At 40.5% G+C, this 15926-nt stretch overlaps 1 protein-coding gene across 1 annotated transcript in view; it reads left to right on the forward strand.

Moving 5' to 3' along the window:
* The first annotated feature begins 11546 nt into the window (after positions 1-11546).
* Positions 11547-15926, forward strand: part of MANBA (mannosidase beta) — a 152858-nt gene continuing 148478 nt past the window's right edge. Inside the window, exon 1 of the mRNA XM_037020209.2 lies at positions 11547-11819. Within this exon, the coding sequence (XP_036876104.2) occupies positions 11643-11819 (177 nt within the window). The 5' untranslated portion in view covers positions 11547-11642. The remainder of the gene's footprint in view (positions 11820-15926) is intronic.

The raw sequence follows: 15926 nt of genomic DNA on the forward strand, positions 1-15926 counted from the left end.
AAATAAATTAGTAACAGCTCCACAAGGTAAGGAGTACAGTTCTTTGGTTCTATTTTCACATTGGTTATTCTCTGTTCTTAAGTTTTTAGTAGGCATATCATATCTTGAAAACAAACATGAATAAAACATTCGTTAGCTTCTGGACCCCTAACTGGCTTTCATATTGACCTTTTTTAGCCATAGATGACCTTTAAGTATTTATATATGATGACTTAAACTGTTGACGATCAAGATTGGTAGATGTCCAGTTCTCTGACTTGATGCTTTTCTATATTTCTTATGTCACTTCTAAGGGAATAAGCCATAAAGGCTTCTCCAGGTTTAAAAGAACAGTAAAGTACCTGGGAAAAACATTTTTGAATGTATGGACACGACTTGAGATCAATGAAAACTTTCAAGAGTCCAAGAGTTTGCCCTTTGCCCCCTCAGACATTACTAGTGCCATGTGTGGGACTGAAATGAATACTAAATCTGAGAACTGGTTATTTCTATACATTTCCTGTATCTTAATGCATAAACATATATATATATAAGTCTCAACCTATGAGAATCATAGTTCAGTTGACCTGTTAATGGTAAATTACATTTTAAGTGACTCATTTTTGTTCCTGGGCAAGTTTGCAATGTGATACTTTTAAAAGCTTATTGCTTTCTTGTGTGGGTGTACTCACTGTTTTTTAAAGTATGAACCACAGATAACTAGTGGTCTCAGGGGTAGTGAAACACTCACTTTTTTTTTATTGGCTTAGTTGAAATATGCTTCAGATATGTTGTGTTAGCGATCTTGGGGTGACTCAGTCGTGTTTTGTGTTGGCATAACAAAACTGTTACGTGATTGTTGATTACACTTTTAAGTGAATTTGTCTATGAGGAAACCAGTGCAAGTCACTAAATATTGTCTTACAGTGACATCTGCATAACACTTGTAATAGCTAAAGTTAACAGCTTAAAGGAATTGTTGCCATTAAAGTCTATGTTTAAAGGCGCTTTGGTCTTACTCAGTACTTCCAGCTAAGATGAAATCCACACTTTAACCTAATTGTGTAAGTTCTGTCTTGAGCTGTTAGAAACAAAACTGGTTTACAAAGAATTTAGGGTGGTGGTTCTCAAAAGTGTGGTCCTGATACCAGTATAATTTGGAAAACTTTAAAAGGGGAATTACCATACCCCACTCCAGGCTTGCTTATTGAGCATCTGTGGCATGGCACCTAGAAGGCAGTTTTATAAAGCTGGCCAGGTGGTGATGAATTGTGCTAGCTTACGCTTGTAATAGCATTAATACTTGGTTACTGTACTTTTGCAACTCTTGGTGTTTAGTGCCTGCCTGTAAGAGAACATGTTAGATTGTATGCTCAGTTATTACATTTTTATCTAATATCTGAAAATTTGTAATACTTGGAATTAAAAATGCTGTAGGTTGGTAAACATTCAAAATACATAAACAACCAAATTGAGTAACAGTCTACACTCTAACATTCAAATTTATAATGAAAATCTTAACTTTATTCAGGTATATATAGTTAACCAGTGCCAAGTAATATTTAAAAAGCAGCCAAGTACAAATTGTGCCAAGTTTTTGTTGGTTAGGTAGCAGAACAAGGATTTGACCCTGCTCCTACAATGTGGTCTTGTACTAAGCTTATTTTGAGTGAGAAGGTAAGATGTGCTTAAGGTGTTGGCAGCTCACTGAATTTAACATAACATACCCTAAGATAGCTCTTAAACTTTGTACTTTCCCACTGTAATGGAAAAGTAAATGCTAAAGATACTTGGAACAGAATCTAAAAACATGATAGTCTCCTCCTACCCTCCCCCCCCGCCCCCAACCACACACACACAAAATTGCTACAGAATGGAACTGTATTTAAAGAAAAAGTTTTCTGGAAGGGCTAGGAAGACTGAAGTTGGCTGAATTGTTCGTTTCTCCAGTAACTACCATTTTGCATTCTTTCCTGCTACCCTCTAACGACTTGTTCTTGCCTCATTTTGAAGAATTTATGGTTAATTCTCACAACGTTCTCATATGAATATGTTTTGGTTAAGTTTCCCTTGTCAGTTATCTCTTACTAAGTTGTACAAATTTCTGGATAAAATTTTTAAATTCTAAGAGGCCCCTAATTTTTTTTCTGTCTTACAGAAAATGCTTTTACAAAATAATTTTCATTTTTTACATACTCTGAACCTTATATAACGTTTATTTCTTCTTCAGCATATCAAATTTGAATTATATCCAGGGCAAACAATGGAGTACTTTCATGCCCTAGTTGCTTGCTTAAGAACAGTTAACCATTGTAATTTCCTAACCTTTCAGTCATCTCTCCTGGACTCCTATCTAGCTTCCTATTCATTATCCAGCTGGCTACCTACCTAACTGGGTATGTTTAAGATGACTAAAACTCGTTTTGCTACACACACATAAACAACCTACCTCTTGGCCTCGTAAATGTAAACATTCCTTGAGTTGTACTGGTCCAAAACAAGCACCAACCTTGATTTCTCACACTCCACTTCCAAATTAAGCAGCAATCCTGTCATACTTACAAATTTTATTCATAATCTACCTATTCACATATAGCTTGCTACCGTGGTCTAAACTATCTCAACGTGGATTATTGCAACAGCCTCCTGGGTGGTCACCCTGCTTTTTACTTTGCAATAATCTGTCCCAACCATGACACCCAGCATAAGCCTCTTAAATCATGTCAGATCATGTCATCGCTGCTCAAAACCTAGCGGTTTCCCATGATTCAGAGCAAAAGCCAAAATACTAGAGCAATTCACAAGCTGTAGTAACTCTTCCCACCACCTCTGTTTTTTCTTTTTTGCCCCACCATCTCTTCTCCCATAGCTCAGTGACACAGGCCTCTGCTGAGACTAACACAGTAGGCTTTCTCAAACCTGACGTTTGTGCTTGTTCTTCACTTGGTCTGAAATTACCTTAATCTTAGATGCCGAAAGATTCCCTCTTCCTGAATTGTTATATCTCTGTTCAAATGCCTACTTACCGAAGTGGTTTATCTATATCATACTAACACAGCACTGCCATTATAGAGAGCACCATAGCATATTCAGTACTTGCAAATGGTAGTTAATTGTTCCACAACCCCATCCCAGAATGTATGCTCTGTGTCTGTTCTGCTCTTTACTGCTCAGTGACTAGATGACTACCTTGGCACATTGTTAGGTGGCTAAATAATTATGACTATAAGCACTGGTAGACATTGCCAAATGTATTCCTTGCTTTTAACTCCAAAAGTACAAAAAAAAACCCTGCAGTATCCTATGGAAAAATACAGTAGTTCCCCCACCCCCCCTCACTTACCTGCAGTTTCAATTACCCATGGTCATTTGTGGTCTGAAGCAGATGATCCCTCTGACATTTTCAGAAGTCAGTAGTAGCCTAACATGTTTCAATGCCTGTCATTCATCTCACTTCATCTTATGTAGGCATTTTGTCTCATAGCACATGAAGAGTGAGTACAGTACAATAAGGTATGTTGAGACCACATTCACATAACTTGTTAGTATATTATAATTCTATTGTTAATCACACTGTGCCTAATTTATAAATTAAACTGTCATATATATGTATAGGAGAAAACAGTATATATAGGGTTGGCACAATCCCTAGTTTCAGGCATCCACTGGTGTTCTTGGTTGATAAGCAGGGACTAATGAATGGAATCTTCTGTACTATCTGACTACTATAAGCAAAATACTATGACAGTGAGTAGATGGGTATTTCAGTTTCAATCAGTACAGATGATTACCCTCTCCTGTGAAGAAGGAACCAAATATGTAAAAACATCTTTTTAGCATGTTAATCTGTTAAGGAAGAAAGGTATTCTCAAACCAAAGTAAATTGAAACCATGAACCCCAAAAGGAAGCAGAATATAACCAGAAACCAGCTTTCATCTTGAAAACATCTAAAAAAAAAAACACAAGTGAATTGTATAATTTTTGAGACACTGGCCAAGTCCAGAAAGTATCCAGAGTGTTGTCAAAGAAAAGAAACCCATCGTAATACAACGGGAGTCTGCTTATATTGAAACTTACTATATTCAAAATTTACTATGAAACTACAGTAATCAAGAGTATGGTACTAGCGTAAAGATAAACATATAGGTCAATGAAATAGAATTGGGAGTGCAGAAATAAAACCATATATCTGATCAATTGATTGTTCCATAAGGATGCCAAGACCACTCAAGGGGGAAAGAAGAGTCTCTTCAACAAATGGTGCTGAGACAGCTGGATATAGTCACATGCAAAAGAATGAATTTGGATTCCTGCCTCAAATTACATGTAAAAATTAACTCAAAATGGTTTGAAGTCCTAAATGTAAGATCTAAAAACATAAAACTCTTAGAAGATAAACAGGAGTAAATTTTCATGACTTTGGATTTGGCAATACATTCTCAGATATGATACCAAAAGCACAAGCAGTGAAAGAAAAAGTAGGTAAATTGGACTTTATCAGAATTCTAAACTTCTGTGTGTCAAAGAATACTACTGAAGTGAGCACAACCTACAGTACAGGAGGAAATATTTGCAAACCATATACCTGATAAGGGTTTAGTATCTAGAATACATTAATAGGTTTAATAGCCCAGTATATACAGCTAAATAAATAATTAGGGCAGTGGAAGATATGATGGAATTATGAGTGTGGCACAGAGAAATGTAAAAATAGGAAAGAGTCTAAAAACAGACATGAGTCAGTCTAACATGTCTATTGGAGTTTGAGTTCAGTTTGTTGCCTCTAGGCTCCAATTGTACCTTTCAATATATCTTCGACAAACTGAATTCCTTTAAGCATTTCTCCTTTAAAACGAACATGATGTTAAGCTTTCTCAGTAAAGGGCAACGGAGGGATGTGGCAGGAGAAAAGAGGCTCTCCAGGTTTCCTGGTGTGGGTTGGGGGTGGGCTGGTGTGAGTGTGAAGACATCAGTAAATGTCCACAGGTCCGGGACATGATCTTGCAGCCTTGGCCAGGTGAGAATCCTTTTTTTTCAGGTGGTATCTTTTTGCAGCTTTCTTGAGACAGAAACCAAAGTTCCTGCATGGCCTACACACAGCTTCCTATTCTTCCTTCCTGGAGAGCCCCACCCCTGAGCTCACTTCAACAAGCTTCTACTCAGCCCTTGTGCTGTCCATCTGTGATCCAGCTGTCCACACAAAGTTGCCACTTGTTCTGCAAGTAAAATAGGTTACTTGCAAAGAAACAACGTATTGACTCAAGAGCAAAAATGAAAGATCCTTCATAAATCTTGGAAGTAGATGAGAGTTGAATATTTTCTTCAGTGCTCTGAGAAACAAATAGCTACCACTCTAAGGAATGACTTGGATAAATTTGAAAAACATTCTATTGAACAAAAGTTAAAAAACAGTTTGTGATTCCATTTCCATGACGTTCAAGGAGAGACAAATTTAAACTATGGTGAGACAAATCAGAACAGTGGTTACCTGGGATGGGGGGAATGTGGTTAGAAAGAAACACAAGGGAACTTTCTAGAATAAAATGTTCTGTATCTTAGTGGGATTAGTGATTACACAAGTATTTCCACTTGCTAAAACCCACTGAATTGTATACTGTAATTGTTAGTTTTGTGGGTCAATTTGACTGGGCCACGAAATGTCCTGACAACTGGTTAAACATTATTTCTGAGGTGTATCTTTGGAGGTGTTTCCAGAAGAGATTAACACTGAATCATTAATTCAGATCAGATTAAATAGGTAGACTAAGTAAATCAGATTGTCCTGCCTGATGTGAATCAGCATCACCTAATCCACAGAGGGCCTAAATAGAACAAAAAGGCAGAGGAAAGAGAGAATTTGCTCTCTGCTTAACTACCTGAGCTAGGACATGAATGTTCTTCCATATACAAACATCCTTTAAAAGATAGTCTGCAACAAAAGTAGTGCCTCTGGATACACAATGTTCAGAAATATAAGAGACCCAAGCAGAATTGTCTCAATATTTTCGAGCAAATATGAAATCTTTATCATTGTAAAATGTATAAAATTGAATCAGATCAAAAGTTAGCATTTAAGTTGAGATGTGCTGTAAGTATAAAATTCACAGTAGATTTTGAAGTCTTAGTATGGAAAAGTGAAATATCTCAATAATTATATTGAATACATGTTGAAATAATGTTTTGAACATAATAGTTTAATAAAATGTATTATTGAAATTAATTTTACCTGTTTCTTTTTACTTTTTAAAATGTGACTATAAATATTTTTCAGTGACATATGAGTCTCACATTTCATTTCTGTTGTCTAATTTTTATTGGATAACCCTAGAATGATTGAGTAACCTAATGAATAAAAATTGGAGAGAGTATTGTCTTTGCCTGAATTCCCTAGCAGACAGAGAGAGACTGAGGAAAGCTTAATTAATATTTAAGGAGGAGGTACATTTCCAGAATAGTGACAGTAGAGGAAAAGAGAAGTGAGGCAGAGAAAGCAGGAAAGAACTTTAGGGCAGTGCTGAGGAAGCCTGATTCCAAGTGATGACAGCAGCCAAAATCATCTTGGGACTGGGTAGGTCAGGCCTGGACTGGGGCTCCTAGGCCCATGTAGGTTGCCTTGGTGGGTTGTCTTGTCTCTCTTGGGTCACAGTTACTGTGATTTCCCACTGACAGTTAACACTGGGCATGGATGTGGTAAGAGAGAGTCCACTGACTCCCCTAGGTTCCAAATATAATTCCCCTGCATTCATTAGGTTGCAGCAACCCTAGCTTCATCTGTTAATCAGAGTTCATTACCCCAGCCAGTACATTAACTCCATTTTCCACCTGTTTGTTTCATAGAATGAAGAAACCAAAGTGACTTCAAAGTATTAGTCACAACTTCCAACTGGGTGGAACCCTGTACCCTCCCCACCCCTGGAAGCAAGACTTCTGACCTAACAGAGTCCATGGTTTCAAGGACAGGAAATTCTAATTTAATCAGTGAGTCACTGAGAGTGATGATGAGAGGAGCTACTCCTTATTCTGCATGTTGGTTCTTATACCTGTGTATTCCGTTTCTGGGGAACATGGTACCATACCCTGGCCAGAGTCCAGAGCATCCACTGCATCCTGAAGGACGACGTTCCGACGCCACAAGATGCCATCCTACAGCTGACACCAGAGCTTGGATTTCCACAGCCCATTCCACTGTTTTTCTTAGGTTGGTTGCTATGCTCCTGAGTGATAGGCTGATGGATAAAATTAATGATTCTCAAGGTCATGAGCCTATCTTCACATCTTCTTTGACATCAAGTCCATCTATTTTCTAAGGCAATATTGTAGGGATACCATGTCTAAAGATCAAGAGTTCTATAAATTCTCAGATGGTGCTAGTAGATACATTGCATTCAGGGAAGGCAGAGCATATTCACAATATGTATTAATTCCAGTAGGTCAATTTGGTGCTCTAGCAAGGAGGAGGGGGTCCAAAGTAATCAATCAGCCAGGTGGCTGGCTGGTCCTCCTGAGAAGTGGTTCCATTATCTAGGGCTCAGCATCAGTCCCTGCTCCTGGCTGGTTGGCAATCAGAAAAGGCAGCACTACCATCCTTGGTGAGAGAAAGCCCACATTGTTGGGTCCACGCAGTCTTTATTCCCGTTACTCTGGCCTCTTTCTTCACATGCTCAGTGTCAAGTAATGGAGTGGTACACAGAGAGGCTGGCTAAAATCCATAGGACTGTCTTTCTATGTACTTGATGGTCAAGAGCCTGCTCTGTGGTACATGTTCTCTTGTGAGCATAAATGAGAGACACAAAGAAACCGCATGTGTTGTGCCCACTCCTACAGTGCCCATCTGCTGCATGTTATCTACTCAGACCTCCGTGTCACCCATCTTCCGTGCTCTGTTTTCATGCTTACTTCTTTTAAGGCCCTGATCAACAAGACTTGGCTCTGCCCAGGCATCAGTATATAATAGTTCCTTAGGCCACCCGTCCTTTTACATCAAGTGAAAAACGAAAAGGAGTGTCTCACACAACTCTGTGCACTGGGAAGATTTCTCTTCACAGGTGTCATTCGGGGACGCTCCTGACTGGGGCTGTAATGTGGCCGATGTCTATGGTGGACAGCTTTACTGAGTCCAAGTCAGGCCTATATGGCCTATATACTGTGGACAATTCCTATTTCTGTTTCCTGAATTTCCTAATCCTGACCCAGACAATCACTCTAGCCATCTTGGTTTTCAAAAGGAACTATCCTCCCTGTGTCTGGGATTGCCTGAGACCTCACAGTCATTCCATATCCCTATCAAGTTACTCTCACCCTGTGTGAGGCCTTCCTCCCACTAACTCAAATGCCTGAAACAGAACTTGAGTCCTCTCCTGCCCCAGCTTTGTTGCTCTTGACTATATTTCCATTGACCTGATTTATGTACAATTCACTTTTGAAGACATAATCCTCTACCCAGATGGCAACCCTGAAACAATTTGGCATCTTCCTGACCCTTACATCAGTCTTGCCCATTGATTACTTATCTGAAATATTTCCAGTTCTCTTACTTCTTCCAAGTGTGACCCATGCCTTTTTGGCCCACTCTTTTGTCCCCCTGCTATACAGTGCTTAGCCTCACTTACTAACATGTCCAATTTGCACTCAAGCAGGTCATTCTTTATAGGAACTGGAACTCCTTGGAATTTCTCTCTCTCCAGAAGGTTTTTTTTTTTTTTTAGCTTCTCTGCCTAAAATAATGGATTCTCCTATACCCTAATATTCCCACTCATATGTGTCTGGCTTTGGCCCACTACCCAGTTTAGACAAAGAAGTCATCCATGCTGACCTTGCCAATCACTCACCCCACCCCTTATGAAAAATATATCATCTTTCCTGAAAACACTCCATCCATTTACATGAACAGTGAAGGATTCAGGCCTTTCTTAGGGCAACTAGATCCAACCCTATGCCACTATACCATAGAGTTCAATTCCACAGAAATGACCTTCATCCCTGTTAATAACATTCCTGAATATAACATATCTAAATGTAGCTCTGACCTGGGGATACCCCTTTATTAACGTAATTGGAAATTGGGAGGCCAACATCTTCCCCATCCCCAACACCTCTGGGGGAATTGATCAATGTTCAGGGAAAACATGGAAACTCAATAATACCACTCTCCTAAGGAGGTCCCCCTTCTCTTATATAATCTCATGAACTCAACTAGTTCCACGAAGATCCCCAAACCCTTCCTATTAACTCAGAGTCTCTGTATCCTATAGTGCCACTGTAATCCTCTCGCAACTCTTTCCAGCCAAACTACTCCCCTATGAATAGATGATTATTACCCAGTTTATACCCTATCATGGCTTAATAACCCCTGGGCTACCTGGAAACCTGCAATGTTCCCAACAGAACTGGGCATCAATACTACCCACACTAAAGTCTGAAAATGAGGGTACAACAGTGTAGTCTTCCTTGCAGACTCTGGATATTTCTTCCTCACCTAGCCAGGAACCAGTAGTTTTAGAGCATTACTCCCCAATGCATATAATCTGACCTCTGTAGGCCCCTCTGCCCAGATATCTAATTCAGGTTTCTTTCTCTACCAATCTTTTCAAAAGAATCCTATAAGAGACCTTGATTTCAGTTTCACACCTTTTGGCAACTGGTGGACCACCAATAATCCTAGTATTGATAGAAAAGGAATGGACCACTTTATCTTAACATATTTTTTTCTGGTTATATGGTATTGGTGAACTTGAAAAATCCATTAGAAATATTTCCATTTTAGTACAACAGTCCTGGGAGGCTACTGCATCTATCATAGAAGAACAACAAGCAATAATAGACTCCTTGGCTGACATAGTCTTTTAGAACTGAAGAGCTTGTGACATGTTAGCTGCCCAATTGGATGGACTATGCTCGCTCTTAGGAAAATGTTGTTTTTCCATAAATAAATCTGGAAAGCTTGTTCAACAATTAGATGTATAAAAGGCTAACACCGCCGTATTAGAAAAAACCCAAGATATTTTTGGGATTGTCTGATCTTTTTAGCTGGTTACCTACTGGACTTGAAAATCTATTCTGCTAAGGTCTCCAGCTATTCTTCCAGATTATTTTACTATCACTCACATGGTTTGTATTCCTTATGTTGTTCCTGATCACTGTTTCCAAATGTATCCAACTTCTCTGGATACAGTGTATCATGGCCTTAATCCCCAAATGTCAGACTCTCTAACCCACTTTTCCTGCTTTAAACAACAGTCACCTCTATCTAAAATATCTGTCAGATCCTGTCCCAACACACAACTGCCTTGTTACTCAAATGAGCCTAATCTGACCCAGCTCCTAGACAGCCCCATATACTAAACCATTTTCCCCCCACCAAGGGACCAGCTGGATAGATTGACCCAGGGCAATAAATATAACCACCCTAGCAATGAAATGGGACCTTCCTCAAACAAAAAAAGAGAAAAACTGATCATCAATGCCTCCATTGGACACATTTTTATCAAAAGGGGGAAATATGAACACACTTAAAAATTTTTTTTCAGGAATCAAGACAGTCACATTTGTTGGACAATAGAAATCAATCAGGTTGACGTTTGTGGAGGCAAGGCCAAACACATAATCACTTGTGGATAAAGTGAAGGTTCCTGTGGCCAGGATTCTCACCTAGCCCTGGTCAGCTAGCTCACTACACGCGTGTGGGCAATGCAGCGTTATTGACTCTATATAAAAGAGCTCCGCCCAGTACTCTGGGTGGAGGTTGAGACAACGGAGGATTACCTGCAGACTGTTGGATGCAGATGTAACTCTAGTGCTCGGCCTACCATTGGGAGAACAAGCCGGGTAATAAACCTTTTCGCCCTAGGAATGTTCTACTATCGTTTCTGTGGTCACACTGAATCCATAGCGAACTTGCCCCGGGCTGAAACCCATTGGCAAGACATCACTCTAATATGAACCTGAACTTTGAACTGTGCTATACAAGTTTTTTTATTTTCCTCTCCCCAATCCAGCCTTTATTGTCACCGTTTCATGGCTGAGCAGGCGGGAGGGGGCTCAACCCCCAGCCTGGCTGTTCCCAGACCCAGAGACAGCTGGAAAGGACCTGCAAGCCTTCTATATCAGGCACTGAGGGAAAGGGGCTGAGGGAAAGGGGAAAGGTCTCGGCTTCTGCTTTCAAGGACTAACTTGAATTCTGCTGACTTCCACCTTGTAGTACTTCAAAACCCAGCTGAAAATCGTAACTTTGTAGTTCTAAGAGGTCTTCCTCTACCAACCGCACCTAACAAGCACCCTGACCTCTTGACAGCACCAATCATAATTTTGACAGATAACTTAAGATGATTTTCTTTATTTTAGCTTTGCAGTTTTTCCCTTTGTAAGTCTCCTCCCTTTTGCAGTATCCCGGAACACAGTTCAAGTGCATGTTGAATCTGTGTCTCCTTAGGCTGCAGGCTGACAAACCCTCAATAAATCTGTTTAACCTGCCCGGGACCCTCGCTTCCTTTCCAGGTCCACAGCGCCCGCCAACGGCTACTCCTAGCTGCTTGTCAGGCCGCCCAGCTGAGGGGAGCGGGGCGGGGCCGGATGGGGGTGGGGCCGGGCTCTGGGGAGATCGCGGGAGCCAGGTCTGCTCTCCAGGGCGCGGCGCTTCCGCCAGGACCTTGGGGCCGCTGCCGGCATGCACCTCCACCTGCTCCTACTGCTCGCTTTGTGCGGTGTGAGTCCCGCTGTCGCGGAGCGCAGCTTCAGCTTGCTGGGAGGCTGGACGATCCGCAACAAGAACGGTTCGCTGGAGCTGCCCGGGAGGGTCCCGGGTTGCGTGCACAGCGCGCTGTTCCAGAGCGGCCTCATCCAGGTACCGCGGGCGGCCCCCCGCCGCGAGCCTGCGCCCGCGCCCACCTCGTGCCGAGCGGGCCCTGGGACGCCTGGGACGCCTGGCGCCGACTTCCCCTTTGTATCACGCGGTCCGTGGGGGGGATGCCCGGGCAGTTAATCGCTGTTGGCGGAGAGCACCGCTGGGGCCCAGGCTTGGGGAAGACTGGGCGAGCACCCTTGGGGCATCAGTAACTTTGAAAAGTGGAAGTATAGATAGGGCAAACGGTATTTCCACGGGCGGTTTACTTGCTGCCATGGTTCTCTGCAGAAGCGTGTATAGCAAAGAACGTTGTCACTGTCAAAACAGAAGGCCGGAGGTTACAGTTTCAGCAACTTGGGTACTATGGGGTCAGTAGTTTTCTGCTAAGTAAGTGTTAGCTATTCAGTAATGTCTCAGTTCTTCATTTTCATTTTTAGGCCTCAGAGGGACAGATTTGGGTTTGATGCAGCACATAGGTGGACCGGAATAAGACCCGCAAGTGTAATGTTAGGATTGTCAGTGCCAGTGGAAAGGTGAAATAACTTTTAAGGCTGATTGGGCTATGATGAAAGGTGCTATTTCTTCTCAGGGCACGTGAGAATACATGCTTCTTTCTTCTCTCAATACATGCTTCAATTTATAGACTCCTTGTGGAGGACGTTTTCCTGTTTGGCTGCCTGTGTGCAGAGGTTTGCAAACAGATTTCCCCCTTCCACTTAAAAAAATTTTTTTAATTTTGTGTGTGTCATTATTATTTAATATCTTCAGAATTCACAAACATAATACGTATGGTACATAATCACATTTAAAACATGTATCCTAAAGGGTAGAGGTTGGTGCCTATTTTCCTAGAATATTAAGTACATGTCTTTTGTTCTTAAGATACTAAAGACCAAATAGCAGATAAAGAAGATTAATTGTACTGTAGACCAGTGGTCTTGAAAATCAAGAACCTCTGGTTTGAAACTGAAACTAATCCTTCTCTATACATTTTGTAATTTCAGTGAGTTGCCAAATATCCAAGTAGTGAACAAGCCGCTAAGATCAACAGAGTTGGTAGAAAAATTAAATATAAAATTTAAGCATTTCATGTGGTTATAAGCTGTTGGGTACTTTTGACCTATCCCTAAGCTGCAACGCTTTTCTGATTAACTTACTAGACCTATGAAAATTATCCTGTAGATAGAGTGTTTATTTCTCTAGATTCAGCACTTGTTATTTTACTTCCTTTGACTTTTTTTTTTAAATTATCAAATGTACATCACAGTGGTTCAGCAGTCCCTCTCCCCCTTGGTAAGCCCTGGTCACTTCTCAGTGTCTATGAGTCTAATGCTATTTTGTTCCTTCTGTTTTGCTTTGCTTTTATATTCCACAAATAAGTGAAATCATATGGTACTTGTCTTTCTCCGCCTGGATTTTTTCACGGAGCATGATACCCTCTAGGTCCATCCATGTTGTTGCAAATGGCAAGATTTCTTTTCTTTTATGACTGAATGATATTCCATTGTGTATATGTACCACATCTTCTTTATCCATTCAGCTATTGATAGACACTTAGGTTGCTTCCATATCTTGGCTATTGCAAGTGCAGCAATAAACATAGGGGTATACATGTCTTTTTGAATCAGGGATTTTGTTTTCTCTGGTTAAATTCCTAGGAGTGGACCCCCTTCCACTGTTTCTGTGGCTCTGTTTGCTGAGTGCTGTTTACTTGTTCTTTAATCATCTTTTCCTGGGACAAGATGTACTTGATAAGTGGTTTGCATGCATTGTCTCCATCTTCATAACACTTCTGTACAATGGGTCTTCTTATTTGCATGTTATAGATGATGAGTTATGGAGTCCAGAGAAGTTAGAGAACTGATCTAAGATCACACAACAACTAACTAGCAGAAATGGAATTCTAACTCAGGCTGGCCTGACTCCACAACGTGGATTCTGCACTGTGCTATACTGACTCTGGTGTTTTGAAAAATCGTGTTTTTAAACAACTGTAGTTGACTGTCAGGAATGTCATTCAAAGTTTACTTAAATGACAGGACAACTAGAGTTATGGAGATTTTCGGATCTGGTATGGGTCTGCTTTTTTACAAGAATGTATATTAGAAAGGACGTGAATGTTGTAAATAACGTTGACAATACTCTAGTTTGTCTTTTAAGTAATTCTCCAACTTAAGAACTTTATCTATTTTTAGTTAACATACTACTTGTGAGATACAGACCACAGCTGACCTTGCTACCCTGAGGCTTCACCCTCGCATGCCTTGAGAATGCCTGTGTTTATTTTTCAGGGTCTCTTCTTGCCACATTTTACTGATATAATTAAGCCAAGGGAAAATATTAGTGGCTTTAGCAAATCATATTATTGTTCATTGTTACAGGGCAACATGTCAAGAAACAATGGTTATTGGTTAACGGGAATGAAGTTGCTCATATTATGAAGTAACTGACTTTTCCTCAACCTTTCTTCATGGAAATAATTTACAATGTCTGTTAAATCTGTTCATAAATTCTTAGAAAACCTTTAACTTTCAATAAGGTGGATGTGGGTCTTAAATGGTAGTGCGATGAGATATGGGGAGGCTTTCTGGGGGTTGGGGAACTCCAGGCCTATTGACAAGAATCAGCAACGTCAACATTGTTCTTGAATAATGTGATGCTGGTATTCTACCTGCTTATCACAACATCCCTTTCTGGTGTTCACCTCAAGAAATATTCTGTAGTTTGGAGCAGACACTGGCCCAAATACTGGGATTATGTGAGAACTTGAAATATGTCTTGCTGAAGTCATTCATTTATTCATTCATTCACCTAATTATCTCGTAAGTATTTATTCAGAATCTTCAGTGTGGCAGGCACTGTTTGTAAGTGCTTGACATCAAATGGGGGAAAGAATATGGTCTTTGTTCCAATAGACATTCTAGTGGGGGAGATAGACAACCAATTAATTGATAAAATTATGGTAGGTGGTTCACCGAAGGAAAATAAAGCAGTTTAAAGGAAGAGTGAGTGAAGGCTAGTTAGGAAGAATTGCTGTTTTAAAGAAAAGTAGTTAAAGACAGCCATTTTGATAAAGGGACTTTTTTAAATTTAATTTTTTATTAAGTTATTATTGATATACACTCTTATGAAGGTTTCACATGAAAAAATAATGTGGTTACTACATTTACCCATATTACCAAGTCCTCACCCATACCCTAATGCAGTCACTGTCCATCAGTGTAGTCAGATGCCACAGATTCACTGTTTGCCTTCTCTGTGCTACACGGTGATAAAGTGACTTTTAAGCAGAGATCTTTTTGATAAGGTAAGTTTTAAGAAGGGCATTCCTAGCAAAGAGGAAAAAAAGGTGAGAGTGGGGAAGGGAGAGGTTGGAACATGCTTGACAAGTTCTAGAAATAGTAGGCAGGCGCCTGTGGCTGGAGCCCTGTGAGCCAGTGGGGAGGCAGGGAGGTGTAGGTTCAAAGTAGCCATCTAGGACAGATCATGCAGGGCTTGTAAGGCCTGGGAACACTTTGGGTTTTATTCTACATGTGATGGGAAACCATTGAGGGTTTTGAGCTTTCAGTGGCATGATTAGATTTGCCCTTTAGAAGGTTCTTTTGGCTGTTGTATGAAGACTGCAGTGCATCAGAAGAAAGCATGGTGAGCAGGCAGGGAACCGGTGCAGGGGACCTGTGAGATGATCTCAGAGCAGTGAAATGGGGAGAACACATAGGTGTGAGGGAAAAAGGAGTCAGTGAAAACTTCAGGATTTTTCCATTTGGGCAGTTGGTTAAATGGAATTTGTATTTACTGAGAGGCTCTGGCCAGCCTTGGGTGTTCCACAAGTGACTGGCCTATATAGAATCTATATATAGAATATAGAATCCAAATTCAGTGCTTGGGGCGACTTTGGGGCTCCTTGCTAAAGGTTATCATTCATCCATTCAGCTTACTACCATATCACACACTAAAATAGGCATTAGAAATAAAAAAAGGAATGAGTAAGACTCAGTTCCTATTTTGCGAGGACTCACATTCTAGTGAGGCAGGAAACCTGATTAATAACCATATGATGTACCAAGTGTTTAGATAAGGGGACTCCTGTAAGGAATGTTCTTAGCT

Source organism: Manis javanica, chromosome 5 (assembly GCF_040802235.1).
Source record: "Manis javanica isolate MJ-LG chromosome 5, MJ_LKY, whole genome shotgun sequence".
NCBI lineage: Eukaryota > Metazoa > Chordata > Mammalia > Pholidota > Manidae > Manis > Manis javanica.